At 36.3% G+C, this 22,598-nt stretch overlaps 1 protein-coding gene and 3 non-coding genes across 5 annotated transcripts; all 4 read left to right on the top strand.

Moving 5' to 3' along the window:
• The first annotated feature begins 662 nt into the window (after nt 1-662).
• On the top strand, nt 663-9,607 carry LOC131615903 (PH, RCC1 and FYVE domains-containing protein 1-like). 2 transcript variants are annotated; one of them, XM_058887085.1, is made up of 11 exons: nt 663-771; nt 884-1,263; nt 1,365-1,416; nt 2,862-2,948; nt 4,071-4,160; nt 4,651-4,731; nt 4,886-5,080; nt 5,167-7,299; nt 8,062-8,208; nt 8,554-8,927; nt 9,094-9,607. In XM_058887085.1, the coding sequence occupies exons 2-11, from the start codon at nt 1,250-1,252 to the stop codon at nt 9,224-9,226; spliced, it is 3,306 nt and encodes a 1,101-aa protein (XP_058743068.1). In that variant the 5' UTR covers nt 663-771; nt 884-1,249; the 3' UTR covers nt 9,227-9,607. The 2 variants fall into 2 exon arrangements, with proteins under 2 accessions (XP_058743068.1, XP_058743067.1); XM_058887084.1 differs by lacking the exon at nt 663-771 and having other exon boundaries at nt 778-1,263.
• A 1,162-nt stretch (nt 9,608-10,769) lies between these two features.
• LOC131621212 (U1 spliceosomal RNA) lies at nt 10,770-10,938 on the top strand. Its single transcript, XR_009289537.1, has one exon. It is a non-coding gene; the product is annotated as a U1 spliceosomal RNA (small nuclear RNA).
• A 333-nt stretch (nt 10,939-11,271) lies between these two features.
• Nucleotides 11,272-11,344, top strand: TRNAF-GAA (transfer RNA phenylalanine (anticodon GAA)). The gene has a single exon. It is a non-coding gene; the product is annotated as a tRNA-Phe (tRNA).
• Nucleotides 11,345-11,433: 89 nt separating this feature from the next.
• Nucleotides 11,434-11,505, top strand: TRNAE-UUC (transfer RNA glutamic acid (anticodon UUC)). Its single transcript has one exon. It is a non-coding gene; the product is annotated as a tRNA-Glu (tRNA).
• The last annotated feature ends 11,093 nt before the right edge of the window (nt 11,506-22,598 follow it).

The raw sequence follows: 22,598 nt of genomic DNA, 5'->3' as shown, positions 1-22,598 counted from the left end.
GTGGTTGGTGGTTAGCGCGCACACACATATTACAATAGGCAAATCTATTTAGACTATTTTTAATATATATGAAAATATAAGTCGACCTATAAAATTTCATAGACTTTTTTAATAGCCTAAATCTAACCTATTTAATTAAATAGTCTTTTAAAAAAACTTAAGTCTAACGTGACCTTAAAATTCTAGACTATAGATCCTTGTAGGTCGGTCTGACTTATTTCCATTCCAATAGAGAGTTATATGAAAGTTATAGTTAATAATAGTGTTTTCAATAAAAAATTATTATATAAATTACACATTATTAAATAAAAGTAAAAATAGTAAAAAAAAAAAGACTACACTAACATAAAATTTTGCCTTTATATATTATTAATTAAATAAATTAACAAAATTAAATATTATAAATCATAACCTCCTAAAAAACATTTAAAAAAAATATTATAATGTTAGAAATTTAACATTTCCAAACACAATCGTTTTCTATAATCAAATCTCTTCCTTCCTTTTTGTACTTGTAATGAAGTTTTTTTTTTTTTTTTTGCAAATATGTTATTTTAAAATACCATTTTTCTTTTAAACTAAAAATATTAATCTAGTTGAGATCACAATGGCGAAAATGGAAATATTTTGAAAGCTAAGGGCAATTTTTCCACCGATTTTACTTTCCCTTTAATTTCAATTTTGAGCTTCTTTCTATTTTTAATTTTTTTTTTCTTTCAGCACACATTTCTCAGTTCTCAGCCATACTCATTCATTCATAGAGAAGACACAGTATTTTTTTTTTTCCTTTCTATTTTACGTTCCTTTTTTATATATTAATAATTCTACTTCACTTTCTCTCTCTAAAACCCACTTTCTCTCTCTTCTGCAACTGATTTTTCAGATCATAGTTCCCTAGATTCTCCTATTCCGTTTTTCCCGCATTTTCTCGCCTCGATTCTCTTCCCCGCCGCACTTTCCCGATTTCACTGACCTCTCAATCACCTGAATCCGTTCATCCGTACACTCTTTCATTTCTCGATCGCTTCGTTCCTCCGCAACGTTCCACCTTCCGCCGCTGTTAATCGGTGCCGGAAGAGGAAGCTAGAGTCGTAGCACTTTCCGGAGTGCCGCGTGAATTTTCGGAGTAGTGGTATGGTTCTGGAAAGTGCGCGATTAAGCTCTAATCATGGTGGATTTGAGCGGCGGTGAGGATTTTGAGCTGTTGGAGCGCGCCAATTTTGAGTGGATTCTTAGGTTGAATTGATGAATGGAAGGGTTTGGGTATGAAATGTAGTGAATGTTGTGTTAGATTAGTGTTTGATTTTGAAATTAAATGTTTCTGAATTCTGATTGATGGTTTACTTTCTGTTTTGGGTGGATAGAATGACTTCGGATCTTAGCAGAACTGGTGCTGCGGAAAGAGACATTGAGCAGGTGCATATGTCATTTTTGTGCTTTTTTTGGGAATATATATTTTTTCTTTTGTTGATAGAGTACTGTTTGCTTGTGGATTTTGTGTACTGCATTTTTAGTGATGTTTTTGATTTATTTGTTATTGTGGTAATGATTGGGTGCAATTTGGTTTTTGATACATGTTTGGGATGAGGGAGGGAATAGGTGTGATTATTGGATAAGGTTTGCTCGGAGTGTGAAATTCTGGCACGTCGGTTAAAGACAAGTTGCAATACGTTTGATTCATTAATTTGCTTTGAGTGCAAGCTACACAGGCATCATCGGCTCAAGCGGGTTTAGACAGAACTCATGGTTTTATGAATGGCAGTGAAAAATCTCCAATAATGAGCCATCACTAGTAATTATTGTTTTAATTCAAATTAATAAAGGAGTGTTTTGGTATACATTTTAATCATGTGTTAGGAGTTCTGGTGCTTTTTTAAATATTTGGCTGGATCATCAGCTCAAGCTACTTTAGACAGATCTCATGGTGTTAAAAATGGCAGTGAAAATCTTGGATTATGATCAGTCACTAGAATTTTCTTATTCTAATTTACTTAATTACTGTTTTGATATAAACATTAGATATGTGTTGGGAGTTTTAGTGCTTTTTAAATATTTGGATGCTTATTTTAGTATATGGATATTACGGGTTTAGACAGATCTCATGGTGTTATGAATGGCAGTGAAAAAAATCTGATTATGAGCCGTCACTAGAATTTTTTTATTCTAATTTACTTAATTACTGTTTGATATAAACATTAGGTACGTGTTATGAGTTCTAGTGCTTTTCAGAGATTTGGCTGCTTATTTTGGTATATGGATTTAATATATAGATTTGGCTGCTTATTTTAGTATATGGATTTAGTATATAGATTTGGCTGCTTATTTTAGTATATGCATTTATTAAATAGATTTGGCTGCTTATTTTAGTATATAGATTGAGATTTGGCTGCTCTTCAGAGTTAGGAGTTCTAATTTACTTAACTTAATTAATGTTTTAATAAATTACTTTTATTGATCTAGGAGTTAGTTAGAAGGTCTAACTAATTCATGTTGGATTGAGATGCCATGAAATAAGAAAAAAAAGTATCCCATACTTGATATTTTTAAGTGACAAATAATCCAAGACAAGCTAATATTCTAAGGGTAATGATTAACGTGAGGCACTGGGAGTATTTTTCTTTCTTTATGGATTATTCGAGTTTTGAATACCATGCTCTGTTAAAGAAATACAGAGCGAATGTAGTGTACTGTAACTATAATATATTAATATTTACTTACTTAGATAAGAGTGCTAGATATAGGATACTCTTGGTGCTTGTCAGTTAATCAAATGTTATCCGTTTGGTATGCTTATTCATTGTTTCCTCTCTGTTATAAGAATTCTTATGCTTACTGAAGTCCTTTGTTGAACTTAATGACAGGCCATTACTGCATTGAAAAAAGGGGCTTGCTTGCTCAAGTATGGAAGGAGGGGAAAGCCCAAATTTTGCCCCTTTCGACTTTCCAATGTGAGATTTGCACTTCTTTTTTGTAGATTAAAATGAATCCTTGTTAAAGTGTCTCATTTTTTTTTCAAGAACTGTATACAATAGTATCTGGGTCCCCATATATATTTACTATATAAATAATGGTGAAAAGATTTTTTCAAAAAGCGGTTGGAAGAGAGGTAGCAGGAGTCCTTGAAGATGAAAGGCAAATAGTGTGAATAATTTGTGGTAGAGAGGAGTGAAAATGCAAAGTATTCATCTAACGGGGTTTAACACAATGAAAAATACTACTTTTGTCCATTTTTATAAACCCCTTTTGCTTTTTTCACATATATAGAATTGTCGGTAATAACATATTTAAGGTGTTCATGTCTATTTTATATTTTTATGTATGAATATTACTAAATTACCTTTTTATGTATAAATGTGTCTAACTCTGACTTTTCATCTCATAATATAAATTAGTAGTATTAATAAGGAGTATATTTGGAATAAATTGTAAATGTCTAGAAATTTAAAGTGGGGCTTATAATTAGAGGCATATGTAGGAGGGTATTTAAAACCTACATACATGCTCTAACAAGAAAATATTACCGGAAGATCTGTCTTTCGAGCTAACTCATGGCTTAACAAAACACAGTTTGAGATTAGGTTTCCAAAAGTATTTGCTAATTGCTAGTGAAAACATATGAACATTTAATAAAATCTCGGTTTGCCTAACTACTATCAGTGTATGATTGGCTATAACTTTTCTCCCTCGCGTGCTTGATTTTATCTCCTTAAGATACCCTTTCAACCAATATTAAAACATGGAAAGATTTCCTTCCAATTATTTTTGCCGAATCTTATTGATGCTTGCACTCCAATCCACACAACTAGAATTTAAATTGAAGTACTGTACAACGAGATGTTATTTATTGACCCTCACACTATATATCTAACTCTTCTGTATTTGGCGAGCATGCATGCAATTAGTGGAATCATCTTCTGTCATTTTGTGGCTTGAAAGCCACATGAATGTTTTGCTATTGCCATAAAAGCGTGTGTAGTTTATTTTGTAAATTGTTCACAAATTATTTGTTTTTAAATATTTTCCAGCTGCTAAATATTTATAGTATTTGAATTTACTATTCTTCTTTTCAGGATGAATCTGTTTTGATATGGTTCTCAGGGAAAGAAGAGAAGCACCTTAAACTGAGTCATGTCTCTAGAATTATATCCGGACAACGAACGGTACATTTTTAAATTGTTCAAAATTATGTCTGCTTGCTTCTCCAGATTTAGCCAACAGTGTCATGTATTGCTTAGACAATTAGTTGATATAAGATAGCAGTGTTCTACTTAATATTAATATGGTTTATACAGTTTGTATTGCTTGTGTCTATATTCAATCTTGTGAGCTCTATTTGTTTGCGGTCAAAGTATATAAATGGGACATCTTTTTTATTATCATCTACTAGTAAGAGGCTTTGCCTTTTGCTGTATTGTCAATTATTTCCAATATATTACTTGTTTATGGCAGCTTTTGGCTATTCTTTTGCTTTAGGAATGTGCTGATGCCTTGTATTGCTCTAGTGTCCTATTATGAAAATGTAACCTAAAAAAACATTACTCATGTGCATGGGTGTGTTTAATAAATATTTTCATCGTTCCTTATTGACACATTTTCAAGTGGTAAGGTTCTCTGTCATGATTGACAATGCAAGGTTCCTGCTTTTTTCAGCCTATCTTTCAAAGATATCCGCGGCCTGAGAAGGAATACCAGTCATTTTCTCTTATCTACAATGATAGGTCACTGGACTTGGTACAGATTTCTTTGTTTCTCTCCCCTTTGTTTTTTTAGCTGCAGTTGGCCTACTGCTTTGCTTGTAAATATGTTATTGATATCGTGAACAGTTTCAATGTATTTTATCAATAAAATCTTAACACAATCTAGTGATCTGATTCTTATATACTAGATATGCAAGGATAAAGATGAAGCTGAGGTTTGGTTCAGTGGTTTGAAAGCATTAATTTCACGTAGCCATCACCGGAAGTGGAGAACAGAGTCAAGAAGTGATGGTATTCCATCTGAAGCTAACAGTCCTCGAACATACACAAGAAGAAGTTCCCCCTTACATTCTCCATTTGGTAGTAATGAGAGCCTGCAAAAGGTATTAACATATTCTGTATTATGTATGTCCTTATATTTTCTTATATCACTCCATCGCTATTAAAGATGTTTGTTTGTCCTATTCAGGATAGTGGAGATCACCTTCGCCTTCATAGCCCATATGAGAGCCCCCCAAAAAATGGTTTGGATAAAGCATTAGATGTGGTCTTGTATGCTGTTCCTCAAAAAAGTTTCTTCCCTCTGGATTCTGCCAGTGCTTCTGTCCATTCTGTATCATCCGGAGGATCAGATAGTATGCATGGTCACATGAAGACAACGGGTATGGATGCTTTTAGAGTTAGTCTATCAAGTGCTGTCAGCTCATCCAGCCATGGTTCTGGTCATGATGATGGTGATGCTTTAGGGGATGTTTTCATTTGGGGGGAAGGCACAGGTGATGGTGTTGTTGGTGGTGGTAATCATCGAGTTGGGAGTGGTTTGGGTGTAAAAATTGATTCTCTATTTCCCAAAGCCTTAGAATCTGCTGTAGTTCTTGATGTTCAGAATATTGCTTGTGGTGGACGACATGCAGCCTTAGTGACCAAACAAGGTGAAATTTTCTCCTGGGGAGAGGAATCAGGAGGCAGGCTTGGGCATGGTGTCGACTCTGATGTTCTCCATCCAAAGCTTATAGACGCTCTAAGTAATACAAATATTGAACTTGTAGCTTGTGGGGAGTATCATACATGTGCTGTGACACTTTCAGGTGATCTTTACACTTGGGGTAATGGTGCATACAATTATGGTCTTCTGGGACATGGAAATCAAGTAAGCCACTGGGTACCAAAAAGAGTAAATGGCCCCTTGGAAGGCATACATGTTTCATATATTTCATGTGGACCATGGCATACTGCTGTTGTAACATCTGCTGGGCAATTATTCACTTTCGGTGACGGTACATTTGGTGCTTTGGGTCATGGAGACCGAGAAAGTGTTTCGTTACCAAGGGAAGTCGAGTCCCTTAAAGGTCTTCGAACTATGCGGGCTTCTTGTGGTGTTTGGCATACTGCTGCAGTTGTGGAAGTTATGGTTGGAAATTCAAGTTCTAGCAACTGCTCGTCAGGGAAGCTGTTTACTTGGGGTGATGGAGACAAAGGTCGACTTGGGCACGGTGATAAGGAAGCAAAACTTGTTCCAACCTGTGTTGCCCTTGTTGAACATAACTTTTGTCAAGTTGCTTGTGGACACAGTCTCACTGTTGCACTTACCACCGCAGGCCATGTCTATGCAATGGGAAGTCCTGTCTATGGCCAGTTAGGAAATCCTCAAGCGGATGGGAAGCTACCAACCCGTGTGGAAGGAAAACTGTCAAAGAGTTTTGTGGAGGAGATATCTTGTGGCGCATATCATGTTGCAGTTCTAACTTTAAGGAATGAAGTTTACACTTGGGGAAAAGGTGCAAATGGACGATTAGGCCACGGGGATACAGATGATAGAAACAATCCAACACTAGTAGATGCTCTGAAAGACAAACATGTAAAAAGTATTGCTTGTGGAACTAATTTCACTGCAGCTATCTGCCTGCATAAGTGGGTATCTGGTGTTGACCAGTCAATGTGTTCAGGCTGTCGTCTGCCATTTAATTTCAAAAGGAAACGTCACAATTGTTATAATTGTGGACTTGTTTTTTGCCATTCATGTAGCAGCAAGAAGTCTCTTAAAGCTTCAATGGCTCCAAACCCCAACAAACCTTATCGTGTATGTGATGGTTGTTTTAATAAACTTAGGAAAACTTTAGAATCTGATTCTTCTTCTCATTCTTCTGTTAGCAGAAGAGGAAGTATTAATCAGGGGTCTCTTGAGTTGATTGACAAGGATGATAAATTGGATACCAGATCTCGTAATCAACTTGCCAGATTTTCTTCGACAGAATCCTTGAAACAAGTGGAAAGCAGATCTTCAAAGAAAAACAAGAAATTGGAGTTCAACAGTAGCCGTGTCTCTCCTGTTCCAAATGGGGGTTCACAATGGGGAGCACTCAACATTTCTAAATCTTTTAATCCTGTTTTTGGATCGTCAAAGAAATTTTTCTCGGCTTCTGTTCCTGGATCTAGAATCGTTTCTAGGGCAACATCCCCGATATCTAGACGGCCTAGCCCACCTCGGTCAACTACTCCAACTCCAACACTAGGAGGTCTTACAACCCCAAAGATAGTCGTGGATGATGCTAAGAAGACTAATGATAGCCTCAGTCAGGAGGTTATTAAATTAAGATCACAGGTATCTTGTTTTATGCATTCAGTGACAATATCCCCTTTCTTGCTATAAATGTTTAAATTGAATTTTACAAAAATGGACTTATAACTGGCATCCTGTTTTGTATTTCTACCTGTCATTTTTATATGACATTAACTTACGTGAACGATGTCTGATAAAATAACCCAGACAACATGTAGAAACAAGTACAAAAAGGAAATTATGAGCTAACTCATAGTGATGTTGGTAGCAAGGTGCATGTTAATTCCAAGCAAAGCAACTGATAATCCACTTGTAACATGTTGGATTTTCTTATAATGCTAAAGAGCTGAATTTCAATTTAGAATTCAAATCAATAATCAATTGCAATGCACTTGCTGGAGAACTAGAGAAGTAGTATTTCCATATAAATTTCAACTTATTAATTATTGAAAGTGGTCACATCTGTGATAGTGTAGTTCAATCTTTTATTATGTAATTAAAAAAAAGATCAACATTGAGTTGATTTTGATTTTCACTGTGCACTTTTTTGTTTGCCTTTATGTTTTTAGATGGTTCAATTAATCAACTTTAGAGATTTTCTTCCCATCACCTGTCAATAATTTATTTTTTCAGTCATAAATGGTTGTGATACATAGGATAACTGATATCTATAATTTACTTTTATAGGCTGGAAAAATTTGTCTCCTTCCTTTCTCCCTTTGTTTTTTTTGAGCCTGCAACAAGGATGTTAAATTCACTCCGTTGTCTATTTAGTGAGCATGATGATTGTTTTTTTCTGCTTAGGTGGAAAGCCTGACTCGGAAATCCCAACTTCAAGAAATTGAGTTGGAAAGAACTTCTAAACAGCTAAAAGATGCAATAGCAATTGCCGGGGAAGAAACAGCTAAATGTAAAGCAGCAAAGGAAGTGATCAAGTCACTTACTGCCCAGGTAGAAGCTTTAATCCCTTAAACCACTCTAACAATTAGACAATTATTGCAGCCAAAAACTCTTACACACTCGCAAAGTAAACAAAGAAAAGAGAACAATTTTTTACATATATGGGTGGGAATGGGGAACCTTGCCTTTTTCTTGCTGTAAATAAACTGTTATATCAAGAGATTGTGAAGCCATGAGAGTATTATACGATACAGTCGGGTCCTATATCTGTTTTAACTTTTAAGCCAAAATAATGAAACTTTTAATTTTCAAGCTCATGTCTTTTAGTCTTTTCTAGTTTTGTGATGGATGTATTCGCGGCTTACTGATTCAACATTTTCTTCTTGCATTGCTTAGCTGAAAGACATGGCTGAGAGGCTACCCATTGGAGCAGCTAAGAGTGTCAAATCACCTTCTATTGCTTCTTTAGGCTCCAACGAACTTAGCTTTGCTTCCATTGATCAATTAAATATTCAAGCAACAAGTCCAGAAGCAGATTTAACTGGTTCAAATAACCAGTTACTTTCAAATGGATCAAGCACTGCCAGTAATCGCAGCACAGGTCAGAATAAACAGAGCCAGCCAGATTCAACCAATAGAAATGGGAGCCGAACAAAGGATAGTGAATCCCGTAGTGAGACTGAATGGGTTGAGCAAGATGAACCTGGTGTATATATTACACTCACCTCCCTACCAGGAGGTGTTATAGATCTCAAGAGAGTTCGCTTCAGGTGGGACAAATCAGATAATTGTACAGTATATTTAATATATCTTGAAAATGGCAATGTTTTATTCTGCAATTTGTTATTTTGTGGGACAAATCAGATAATTCTACAGTATTTCATGATTAGTAATTTTATTATCCAGAGTCTTAACTTTTATCTTTGGCGAATGCAGTCGGAAGCGGTTCAGTGAAAAACAAGCAGAAAACTGGTGGGCTGAGAATCGCGCAAGAGTATATGAACAATACAATGTACGCATGATTGACAAGTCCAGTGTTGGTGTTGGTAGTGAGGACTTGGCTCATTGACATCACAGCCGATAAATGAGTCATTTTTCCTCACATTTTGGCTATACATGAGTCATTTTTCCACACATTTTGGCTGGAATTAGAGCAAGATCGAACTGATCAGTTACATTCCACTTCCATCTAATATAAAGCATTGAAGGAAAGCTGTGGACTGGCATAGTAGGAGCGAATAGGGATTGGTTGTGATTCTGTAATTTTTTTTCCATTTTGGTTTCATTTTCCATTTTTTCCCTATGTGTACCTTGTGTGGGGGTTGAGGGTGAGAAATGTAAATTCTAAGTAGGTTGCCTGCTCTGGTTGAAAGAAAGAGCTACAGTGTAAATTTCATAAGCGAATGCATTTACAAATTCGTCTTCAACTACACGGTTCATAAAATCTCCAGTCACGGCACTTAGTAATAGTTGATAATTGATATAGAATAGCCCAGGCAAATTAGCTGTTTCAAGACTTTTTGCTCTTGCAATATCTAGTAGAGATAATGTCTAATGGAAGGTGTAACTTTTTTTTTTGCTCTGTTTGAATAATACCTCTTATTATTAAAAAATATACATGCAAGCTGTATGAATTTATATTATATAACCATTTGCACAGTTTGATAAGATTATTGTATCATGACAATGTTATTTTTAAAAGTTCCACAAAAGTCTAACCATTTATTTTTCACTTTAACAATGAACCATTCATCTACTAAAAACTTGGCTTGTCTAAATGATTGAGGGTGTATTTATCCTCTTTTTTTCCTTTTCAAAAATAAACATTGTTTTAAACAAAAGATTTTATTATTCATTTACAACTTAAAACTAAATTCGTCAGTTTACATGTCCTCATTTTAAAATTTCAGTGATACTTATTTATCTGAATTGTGGAGTCAACATATAATATAAAATGACCAAATTAAGCCAACAATGTCATATCTGACAAGTCCAACATTTTGCAGTGATCCATTTTAGTCACTCTTGCTGGTTAACCCTTGATAAACACAATGTGTAATTTGAATTTAGGAGAGTATATATACAATATACTAATGGTTTTCTCTCTGGTAGAAGTTGGTGGGAGTTGAGGACATTTAATTGGTACTTGAACTTTACTGTCATTGAAACTTTTCCCTGCAAAAAAGTGAGGGCTATAATTCTATAACAAGCTTTTTAATAGCATATTCACCTTCCCCTTTTGAACCAACATCTGATTTAATACATACTCCTATATGTATAGAAATTCTTTCTTACTCCTGGGGCATATAAATTTTCCTACATGAAGTATGTTGTCTTTTTCTTGAAGAAGGAAAATAGATAAAAAAGTATTAAAAAAAAATGCAACTACAGAGATTCTTCCTCCTGTAATAAGAACAATTGGAATCATTGCTTCTTTGTGTATATAAAATTAAAGAATGAGCAGTGAAGTGCTCAGTGTGTAATACAAGGAAGCCACCCATGTTTCATTTTAATGTACTGTTACAGAATAGTATTTATGTCCCACATTGGAGAGATTATAAAATGATTTGTATAGGTTGGATATAAATATGATATGTGTGGAACTGGAATAGGTACATACCTGGACGGAGCTATTGGGTGATCAAGCAGGCCCATGGCTTAGACTGATGACTTCCATTGCACATTAAGGAAGGGAATTGGTCTAAGGTCTACCCAAGTTGGTAGCACCTACGTCGTAATTTGTGGCAGTGAGGGAGGCCTGCGTTCGCGCGGAACCCCTCTTTATTAAGTTCAATTTTTTTTAAGCAAGCAAGAATTCATTCGAAGTTGTTTAAGGCTTTTTCACTAGCATTTATCGTTCAAATGTTAACAGCTACACTTCTCAAGGACGTTTTCCTCTACTTAAAACTTTGCTTTCAAAAGCCTCAAACCCAAGTCAAGACTCAGAAGCCAATTTACCAGAAGAAGGCATTGTAAATATAAAGCACTGCATCATTTTGCAGGCACTAGAAAACATAAAGGAAAATCAGAAATGTATGGTATATTTGAAGGAAAGGCATGAGTAGTGGTGTAAGAATAGAGAGTAGTAAAGTGCCACGTAATAAACAAACATCAGCGGGGATAGCTCAGTTGGGAGAGCGTCAGACTGAAGATCTGAAGGTCGCGTGTTCGATCCACGCTCACCGCATTTTTTCATCTATTTTTCCGAGTCTTTTTTGGCATCGCACGGTATAGCTTTGGTTTGTATTGCTGCTAATAAAGATTCCAAACAACAATTCCATTGTCGTCCAGCGGTTAGGATATCTGGCTTTCACCCAGGAGACCCGGGTTCGATTCCCGGCAATGGAACTTTTTGTTTTTTCATTTTCATTTTTTAACTTTTCAATCTTCCACTTAAATTTAATCAATGTAAATTCTTATTCACACATTTATATAACTATCCTCTTTAATTAATCAAATAAATTTCTAAACAATTTTGTACCCTTTTTTTTATCAATATAACTTATACTTTAATTTATTTTTTGCACATATCAAATTCTTTTATTTTGTTTTTTCTTTATCAATAAAAACATTTTTTCATAACGTAAACAAATTAAATTTTGTTCATATAATACACACTTTTTAATCATTATAAATTTATCCTACAAAATATTTTATTCCTTTCTATTAACTAATATTTTAAAATATCATTCCAAAATTTACTAGTAGATATATATTTAAACACCTTTTCTTTTAGAAGAACTACAATTATTTGTAGAATAATTTTATCAAAATTCAAAACTACAATGTTTTTTTTATATGCATACATAAAAAAAATAATTATATATACATATATATATATATATATATATATATATATATATATATATATATATATATATATATATATATATATATATATATATATATATATATATATATATATATATATATATATATCTAGAGCTGTCAAAATGGGCTCGGTTTATTGGACCGGCCCACGATGTGTTGTGGGAATCTTTTTTATAACATTCTGGGAATCTTTTGACAGCAGAATCTTGAAGTTTGTCATGATGGGACAATCCTGGTCCTGGATACAGAAGGGTAGAATATGAATTGGATCTTTGTAACTTTGAAGTCGTCAAAGCCATAATCAATGGAGTTGATAAGCACTTGTTCAGACTGATTATCACATATGTTGTGGTCAAAGATAGGACATTCTCAAGTCCACTCATAAAGGCACATCCAGGTGTTTTGGGAGAAAATAGTCCAGAAAAAGGCTGATAAAGATGAAGATACTCAGGTCTCCCCTCAAGAGATTTGAAAGTGACAGCCATTGAAGAAGCCCAAGATATTAACAACATGAGAGAAGTGAACTTGTTTGACACTTCATTTTTATTTGAGTTGTTTCAATTTACAGTTCAAAATAATAGAACAAAAGGCATTTGTTTCCAACTCTGTAGGAGGTTGTAATCTAATCTCTGATGAAGGGTTATTTTAATGTTATTGTGCATTTGAATCAGGTTCTGGGAAAATGAATAAAAGATCAAGGTCAGATGTCAAGAACATTAGTCATGACATCTACAAGATCCTTGATAATCAAGTAAAGTTGGATCTAAAATAAAAGCACATAGTGCAATATTTGCGAAGGCATTGGACTTTCTACAGCAAAATGCCATATCTTCTTCAAGAAACAACTGAAGGGGCTTTCTATCTCCAGATCTGTTCAGGATATTGATCATGATTTGTACCTGTCAAGACAGAAATGTGAGATTCCTTTATAGACTCCCACAATAAAGAAATAAATCATGATGAACTAGCTGCTTCCTGGATAGATTTGTGTATTATATGAAGAAGTATGCCAACAAAGGAAAAAAGAAAAAGTAACTATTTCTCAAGTACAGACTGTAAAGAAATATTGTTTGTATACTATCTTTAACCTGCAGAATGAGGGAACCTCTTTGAACTCCAAGCTTGAAATCATGATCAAGTTTATGAGAATGCTTAACAATTGATTCCAATATGTTGAGAGATTCTTCAAAATTAGAAGATGACTGTAAACCTAAAAGGGATAAGCTGAGATTTTCAAGGCTTTAACGAGCAAAGAAAATTTTAACTGACATAAATTTTTTTCCATTCAAAGGCAGGGCTGAGTCAATGATGTCGAACAACATGTCTCAACATCATTCTAGACATCAGAATCCTCAAGCTAAGGGCATGGGCTTGAATTGGAAATGTCACTTTTGTGGTAAAATATAAGCATATCAAGCCACTTTGTCTCAAGATGTTTGTCTATCCCAAAGGTTGACCAAGCAGGGGATAAAAACTCAAGGAAGGTGTTTTCCTTAGAGTTTTTTTATGTAAAAGAAGACTAATATATTCCTTTCTATTAATAATATATACGTAATATTTTAAAATATCATTCCAAAATTTACTAGTAGATATATATTTAAACACCTTTTCATTTAGAAGAACTACAATTATTTGTAGAATAATTTTATCAAAATTCAAAACTACAATGTTTTTTTTTATATGCATACATAAAAAAAATAATTATATATTGTTGCACCCCAAAATTTGCCCACCTGATTTAATTTCTAATTGGCTTAAGATTTCACATTCATCTGCACTTTACTAGGTCATAGACAACTCATGAATCATTAATCAATAATCTAGCATGGGATCAAGGACTTCAAAAGAGTTAGGGTTTGTTGTTGTCTTGAGGCTCTCATCTCTACTCAAGGTGGATGCAAATTATTTCTATCACGGTTGGAAGCCTAAATGTGCTTTATGAGTTTCTTCATCAATCTATGGGATGTCATATCTAGATTTGACTTGAGTTTGCGTAGAGCTAATGAATCACTTCAAGAATAGGGCATCGTCACTTCTAATACATGGATTTGAACACACAAGTTTGAGTTAGATTGACGAATGGAAGTGAATTAAAGGTCCATCGAAATTTGCAAGTGGATCGGGGTTTATTTATCAAAGATATCCGTGTAATTCAAACTCAATTCCAAATGCTTTCAATTGTTCATTCCAAGTTTACATATCAAGTGGCGCCTATTATTCCACATTCAAGTTCAGATAGCATTAAGAGGCTAAGTCATGGAAGCTAAGAAGTAGAATAAGTTGCGAGTTCTGTTTCGATTTTAAGAAGATATCGTGTCATTGTCATATTCTTAATACAAAAAAAAAGGAGGGAATTCAAAGCTTTGTTTGAAGTTTCTACAAAAAGGGCCAAAGTTTCTACAAATAAAAGACATCACAATCCATGCTGTTGCACAATCCATGATTCATTACAAGTTATTTTTATTACAAAAAATAACGATAAACCATTATACAATGGTTTATGGGAAAAAGTACAAAAATGAAATCACTACAAAGTCACAGCATTACAAGCTCCATTACAATGTTACACAAATAATCAGTCTCTATGAGCTGCATACTCCGGGAGGAATCAAAATCAAATGAAGATCTCTCTGTTTGCAACAGTGAACCTGCTTACTTCTGCAGCTAATTACCAGCCTCTTTATAATCCCCTGCATCAATACATGAACCCCTGCAGCAACATACAACAAAATCAGCAGCAAATTCCAAAACATACATAACTTAACCAAACTCTATCAGCCCCATACATACACATTCACATTAAACCAACAGCCAGAATTCCAAACAAAGAAAAAACCCTCTTCCTAACTGTCAATAATCAAACACAATTGCAAAATAAAACCTACCCTGCACCATCGACTTGCAGCCACACTGATAACATACCCATTCAATTTCCTCTTAACCTTCAGCCATAACCATTCATACAAAATCAATTAACTGTCCCACAACAGTTTTTTAGCAGCATAATAGAGTTTCAATACAAAAAACAATAATCATTCATAAGCTCCAAACAGCATCTCCTGCACACTTATAACCAGTGCCACAAACTAACCTCCATACACTAATTCCATAACTTAACATAACTCTATTCACAACCTAACTAACTCCCAATTAACCTCCTAAGTCAGTTACAAAGATAACAGAATTCTGATTTCAGTTAACACCTCTAACACACTCTAACAGAAATATAACCGCCTCAGACCAATAACAAACTTTTAACTGATTCCCTATAACTAACCTAACAACCTAACAGAAAGCTAACAAACTTCTAACCAATTCAGTTATAAACCTCTAACAGATTTTCAGAAGAGAAGAAACAGAATTGAAGAAGAGCAAGAAGGGACTTATCTATATATACCCGAGTCTTCACTTCCCTGAGTCTCTCTCCATTTTTCCAGATTTTCACTCCACAAATCATCTTCACATCTTCATCAACTCTCCATTCACTTTCACTCATCTTCCTCTCTTCACTCTTCCCATTCTCTATTCTCTCACCATCTTCATCACTACCTCAACCATTTTTCACCATAGCTCTCCACCATAATCTCTCTCCTCCATCTTTCACCTTCACCATTTCTCAGCCTCTATGATCATTCATCATCTTCTCTCTGCTTGATATTCAGCACCTCACTTCATCACCATCTTCACTTCACTCCCAATCGACTTCATCTTCACACTCTTCTCCACCATTTGTTTCTCTGTTTCCATCTCCTCCACGATTCATCTTCAATCATTCACCTTCATTCAATCTCCACAACCATCTTCACCGAATCATCAACTCATCTTCGCCAACCAGAACAACAATCCCAGCGAACAATCTTCAATCTTCATCCTTCAACCCTCAAGCAACAACTTCAACACGCCTCAATCTTTCCATCTCAAGCTCGCAGAACATCAACAATCGCCTCGCAAATCCATTCAGAATTTCAGAAAGAGTCGCAAATTCAAAGAAGAAGAAGAAGATTCGAAGACGAGAAAAGATCGAAGTTACCTGACATTAAAGCCCTCCTCTTACGCGCGTTTATTTCGTGTACGTCATCGTCTTTGATCTGCATCATCTCGTGACTCCGGTAAGTTCTGATTCCCGCTTTTCTTCATACCGTTGTGTAGAACAGGTTCCTATGAACGAAAACCCTAAGCAATCGTAGCCGGATTCGTCCCTAATCTCATGTAATTTGGCTTTGGTCGCCGTTAGGTTTAGTATTCGTGGTAGATGCTAGGAAGCGGGGTAGACTGAATCGAGAAGGTTTGTAGTGTGAGATAGTTGATTTTGGAGGAGAAGGTAAGAAGACGGAGATGGTTGTGGATTCGATTTGAGGTTTAGGGAAGGTTTCCGCCGGAGGCGATTCCCGGCCGCCGTTGGATGTTATTCGCGAGAGAGAGTACTGAGAGAGGAGGCTGAATCGTCCCAATGTCTAAACCCTAAAATCCCCTTTTGTTTTAATTTAATTAAGTTAGGCTTTAATTAGATTAATTGAAATTAGGGTATTAGCAGAGATTAATCAGATTTGTTATATAGTTTAATTGATATCTTAATTTTAGCCTAAGGTTTAATTCGGCTTAGTTTTCTTTTAATTAACATTGAATCAAATCAAAACTAAAGTCTGAAATAGTCATTAACTAATCTGGATCATAACACTATGGGCCGAATTCAGACCTCACCCCCCATGAGGCCCATACACACCCTTTTTTGGTGTGCTGAATAAACATGAACAAAAAACAAACTCTGTTGGGCTTTGCCTTGTGGGCCCAGCGCCCTGCTTTTCACACCCCTGCAATTCAGGATTGCACCCCCTGTTTCCTTTTTTTATTATTTCAAATTTAGATTTTAATTAGATTTTTGCCATTTCTTTGAATAATTAAATTTCTAATCTTTTTATATCCATTTTAGACTTTTAATACAATTTTTGTCATATAAAAAAATAATCACAAATAGTAGTTTTAGGCTATTTTGTTTTAGTCTTTTACTTGACTTGCAATTCAATTTCTCCTATAAAAATCAATATAAAAAATAGTAGTATTTTTGGTTCATTTTGTACTACATTTTTGACTTGTTACTATGAGCTTGTATACCAATTTTTGCACCATTGTGTTACTTACCTATTGACTTCTAATTGTGACCTTTAATTTTTCATGTTTCTCTTACTCCTAACCTTAGGTAAAAACCATGACAACATTAGGTAGAAATTCCCTTCATACTTAGGCTAGTTTCTTTTCCTTTTCAACTTTAAATCATCTAACAAATACTTGAATAAACTCCCATAAAAAATACCAAGAAAACTCATAAAAAATGACTAATAAATACTTTGACTAATAAAAAGGGAATGGAAGCTTGTAACTTCTCTTGCTTAAGGGATGTTCGAGTGCTTGGAGCTCCCTTGCTTAAGGGTCCCATTCAGGCGTAAGTTCCCAACTTCTAAAAAACACAAACCATAGAGTAACTCGAGTTTCCCTTGCTTAAGGGATTTCCTCGAAACGCTCAAACTCTCTTCTCTATCTCGCCTCCGAGGCATTCTTTAATCGGACACGTTATTTCCGCTCCATTCCCAGCTTAAGACTCCAGAGGTCGAGCAGCGGAGTGCGAATGTAACTTCGTCCACTAAAAAACACAAAAACAAACAAAAACTAAAGAGCCGAACTACGGCGCTCTGATTCCTGAAAAGGATAAGTAGGCATCAAGTCGCGGGGCTTGAACGAGCACAATTATTTATAACCCTTATTTTCCCCGTGTTTCTTTTCCTTCATTTGCATGCATTCCCTTAGTAATTAAGCTTTAGATTTATACACCCTTTAGACAGAAACAAACATAGGTGGATACCATCGAGTACGATGGGCGTGAGGGGTGCTAGCACCTTCCCCTTGCGTAACCGACTCCCGTACCCTATCTCTGGTCGCAAGACCTTCTCTTATCCTTATTCCAGGTTTTCTGATATTCCTTTCCCTCTTTGGGATAAATATATTGGTGGCGACTCTGTCTGATTTTCGCGAGCGTGCGACAGCTGGCGACTCTGCTGGGGATACCTAAGCAAGTCAATCCTAGCCTTTGTTTGTTTCTTTTATTGGGTGTTTACTTCTTTTTGTCTATATTTTGTATATATGTTTGCATGTTTATTTTCTGCTTGCATATCATGTTTATTTTTGCTTGCACATCATGTATATGGATTATATTCTGTGTTCCTTGGGGTCTTCTGTTCTGTTTTGCAGGTGGGGGGTTTGTATGAGGTAAAAGGCCCACTACCCAGGCCAAGTGACACATAGGATTAGCGTGGATGCTCATGTTGACTACCGTAGCGCTTGCTATGGATGAGTTCAATATGAGGTACCACAACTGGGCGAGGTTCTTTCATGGAACACTGTGTCTGGCACGCTTGTTGCTTCAAACACTTTGTACCCCATGGGAACTGTAGACCCTGGTGACCATTAGGGACCACTTGTCCGTGTCTAGACTACATACCTGTGAGATTGGGGTGGGACAGGAAACTTGACCTCCATCATACCCGGATTTCTGCTATTCAATAAAAGGCGTCGAACCTTTGATCCTGGAACATTTGACTTATACAGAAGTTCTACATTAGTTATCTATCATAATCAACGTCGAATCTCTGAATCTGGAGGTTTGACCTTATTTGACTTATGCAAGAGTTATCTCTCAGAATCAACGTCGAACCTCTGAATCTGGAAGGTTCGACCTTATTTGACTTATGCAAAGGTTATCTATCAGAATCAACGTCGAACCTCTGAATCTGGAGGGTTCGACCGTCTTTGACTTATGCACAAGCTGTTTATCCAAAAAGCAACGTCGAACCTCTGAATCTGGAGGGTCGACCATATCTTATTGGCCATGAGAAGTTGTTATCCAAGAGGCCTTGATCCTTGATCCTGATTTATGATACATTTGCATCTTCATTAACATTTTTGCATTCATGCATGTGCATCCATGGTTACCAAGACTCTTACCACTCTTCCTCTCCATCAGATCAGTCAAGACGATTCCTCCACACCGATATCTGACAAGAGCTCACAGAAGAAGAATCATGGAGAATTACGAACAAGATCAAGCTGCCATTAGAGAAGAGATGGATCAAATGAAAACTAAGGTCGATGCTATCCTGGAAGCTATCCAAGCCTTGCGAACTGAAAGGGTTCCTGCTACACAAGAGATCCCCGTTGTTGGTAACCAAGCTGCTGCTAGCCAACTTGAGGTCGTTCCACCTTCTTCTACTCCATTTGAGTTCCAAGCAAGGACTAATGCTACTCTTGGGATGCCATTCAACTTCATGACTGTTGATACCCTTGGAGCTCCAAACCAAGGTGGGACTATACCCGTGACTTCTGGAGCAATGACTATGGCTGATCCCGTCTTCCCATTCCCTGCGCCGCCTTCTCAAACAGAGATTCCTATTCCTGCTTTCTGTGGTACTCGTTCTGCTAATCCAGAAATGCAAACAATACCAACTGCTGAAAGAGCTCGACCCGTTGAGAAATCTGCTGAGAAGTACAAAATCCTTGAGGAAAGAATTCGAGCCATTGAAGGATTTAGTGCCTATGGGATGGATGCTGAGGATATGTGTCTAGTTCCTAATCTGGTTGTCCCTCCTAAGTTCAAGACTCCCGACTTCCAGAAGTACAAGGGTTTGAGCTGTCCGAAGAGCCATATCATCATGTATTGTCGTAAGATGGCTTCTCACATCCACAATGACTCATTGCTCATCCATTGCTTCCAAGATAGCTTATCTGGGGCATCTCAGAACTGGTATATGAATCTGGAGCGTAATAGAATCCGATCTTGGAAGGATTTGTCTGATGCTTTCCTCAAGCAATATCAGTATAACATTGACATGGCACCGACTAGGTTGCAACTTCAAAATCAAGTGCAAAGGACCAATGAGACATTCAAAGAGTATGCCCAAAGGTGGAGAGAAATGGCTGCTCAAGTTAACCCACCACTTTCTGAATCCGAGCTGGTTGATATGTTCATGAACACTCTTCAAGGACATTACTATGAAAGGATGGTGGGTAGTGTTTCTTCTGGCTTCTCCGATCTAGTTAGGATTGGTGAAAGAATTGAGAATGGTTTGAAAATTGGTAAGATCCAGAATCCCGCCAATGCTGCTGCTGCAAACCAATATGGGTACAAGAAACCTCAGGGTAACTTTGTCAAGAAGAAAGAAGGCGAGACCAGTGCCACCTATGCCCAAGATCAAACTCCTCGCTATCAAGTGGCCGCCACCGCCCCTCAAGCTTATGTGGCACCTGTTGGTCAACAACCTTGGGTTCCGTATCAGCTTAAGTGGGGGAGAGTTGTAACGCCCGGAAATTCGATTATTCGCTTAATTTAGACGTTTGGAGTGTTTATGGAATTTTTTCGCATTTTGGAACGATTTAGTCGGTATTGTCGCGGGCGAAAAATCGTTTTGTTCCTCTTTTTTGGATGGATGAGACACCTGATGCCTTCTTTGGGCTCGAGTGCTCAAAAAAATGATTTTTCTTTGTTTCGACCAAACTTTTTATTATTTCCAAAGGAGGAAAAGGAAAAAAGCTGCAATAACCTTAAAAGTGGGGGAGAGATTCCGGGTAAGAGGGTTGGTTATACGAAGGGAAGGTACTAGCACCCAACGTATCTATAGTACTCTATAGGTTTCTTTGTTTTGTTTATTCCATTCTTGTTGTGGTGGAGGTTCTTGTGAGAGAGAGGTGGGACCTAAGGTGTTTGTTTGATTATGCTCGCAAAGATCATCGCGATCCTCTGCATACATATCCCCTAGAGGGAATCAGAGCATCTGTAGCTCGGGGTCTACGGGTGCTAAGGTTTGAATGGTTTTTTTTGTTTTGTTTTGCTCGCCAAGGATCGACCTTGTGCCTACGTATTCTCAAAGGGATGTTGAGAAAGTCAGAGCAATCGTAGTTCCCACTTATGCTAGTGGAAGCAAAGGAAAATAGACAAATGTCGTCTAAATGCTAGATGTATCTAATCTATATCATCACATACATCTGTTTGTTTTTGTTTGAAAATCTTTTCATTATAAGCCCGGGGCCATGCCACTTAGGGTGCTTAGAATGATAAAGATGTTTTTGTTTGTTTAACCAGCCTTGTGGCAAAAGTTTCAATGAAGTCAGCCTTGTGACAAAAACTTTGATTAATCAGCCAGCCTTGTGGCAAAAGTTTCAATGAAGTCAGCCTTGTGACAAAAACTTTGATTAATCATCCAGTACGGTGGTAAAACAGTTTGATTGATTAGCCAGCCTTGTGGCAAAAAAAGTTTGATTGATTAGCCAGCCTTGTGGCAAAAAGAAGTTTGATTGATTGATTGATTGATTGTTTGTGATGATATAGAAGAGATACTCCTAGCATAGAGATGAAAAATGTCTAATCTCCTAGGGTATTTGTTTTGGATATTGGGGATGCTTATAAGAAGCCCGTGGGTCCTTGTACGAAGCCCAAGAGGAGGCTATCCGAGGGTCCTTGCATTGTAAGCCCAAGAGGAGGCTATGGGAGGGACAATCCAGGGTCCTTGCATTGTAAGCCCAAGAGGAGGCTATGGGAGGGTCACTCGTTTGTACAAAGCCCAAGGGGAGGCATGGTATAGTTGGTTTGAGCTCTTAGAGCGATTTCACCGGGAAACCATACTCTATGTCCTAACCTAAACTAGGGAGATTCTTTGCACGAAGCCCAATAGGAGGCTATGGGGAACCTAGTGTTGTACTAAGTTGAACAAGCACACATATCACACATATGAACAAACATGAACAAGTATGAACAAACATGAACAGGTATGAACAATTATATATGTATATGACAAAGTGTGTGTATATAATGGAGTTTATGAAGGAAATATACCTGTAAGCATGATCCATTTGTATACATGGGGCTCGGGACTCATACTCGAGGAGAGGTCCACTTGAATTTATTCAAAGCTATGTAAACAGGTATTTACAAAAGGGCTTGGGACTTATACCTACATGGAGGCCCATGGTATATTTTTGAGAAGATTTAAAGAAAACCTTCATTTTTGGTTTGTTATTCAAAGTTAAAAACAAAATGAGATATGTACAAAATGTATGTGTACAATGAAATACCTAATTTCATGTACAAGAGTGGGTATGTACAAAAGGGCTTGGGACTTATACCTACATGGAGGCCCATGGTATTTTTTAAAACATGGTTGATTGTTTATTTACAGACGCGAGGTTTCGCTTTTGAAAAACTGTTTGAAAGTTGTTTTGAAAGAGTTTATTCTGTTTGAAGAAAAACTGTACAAAAAAAGAAAAGAAATGGGACTTACACTCTCTAATATTCGAGAGGCCCTTGTTTTATTTTCATAAAACAGGGTGGATGGTTTTGAAAAAGAGTTGAAAGATTTGGCGTTAAAAACTGTGAAGGTTTTGGAAAAAGTTTTCTGTACAAAGAAAGACAAAAGGGACTTATACTCTCTAATATTCGAGAGGCCCCACTTCATTTTGAAAATCATTTTATCAATTAAAAAGGTTTAATCAATAGTTTCAAAAAGAAATGGTTTATTGTTTTTGAAAAGAATTGCGATCGCTCGTTTTAAAACGATTTGAATTTTGAA

This window comes from Vicia villosa, linkage group LG7, assembly GCF_029867415.1.
Source record: "Vicia villosa cultivar HV-30 ecotype Madison, WI linkage group LG7, Vvil1.0, whole genome shotgun sequence".
Lineage (NCBI taxonomy): Eukaryota > Viridiplantae > Streptophyta > Magnoliopsida > Fabales > Fabaceae > Vicia > Vicia villosa.
This window is presented reverse-complemented; position numbering and strand designations above follow the sequence as displayed.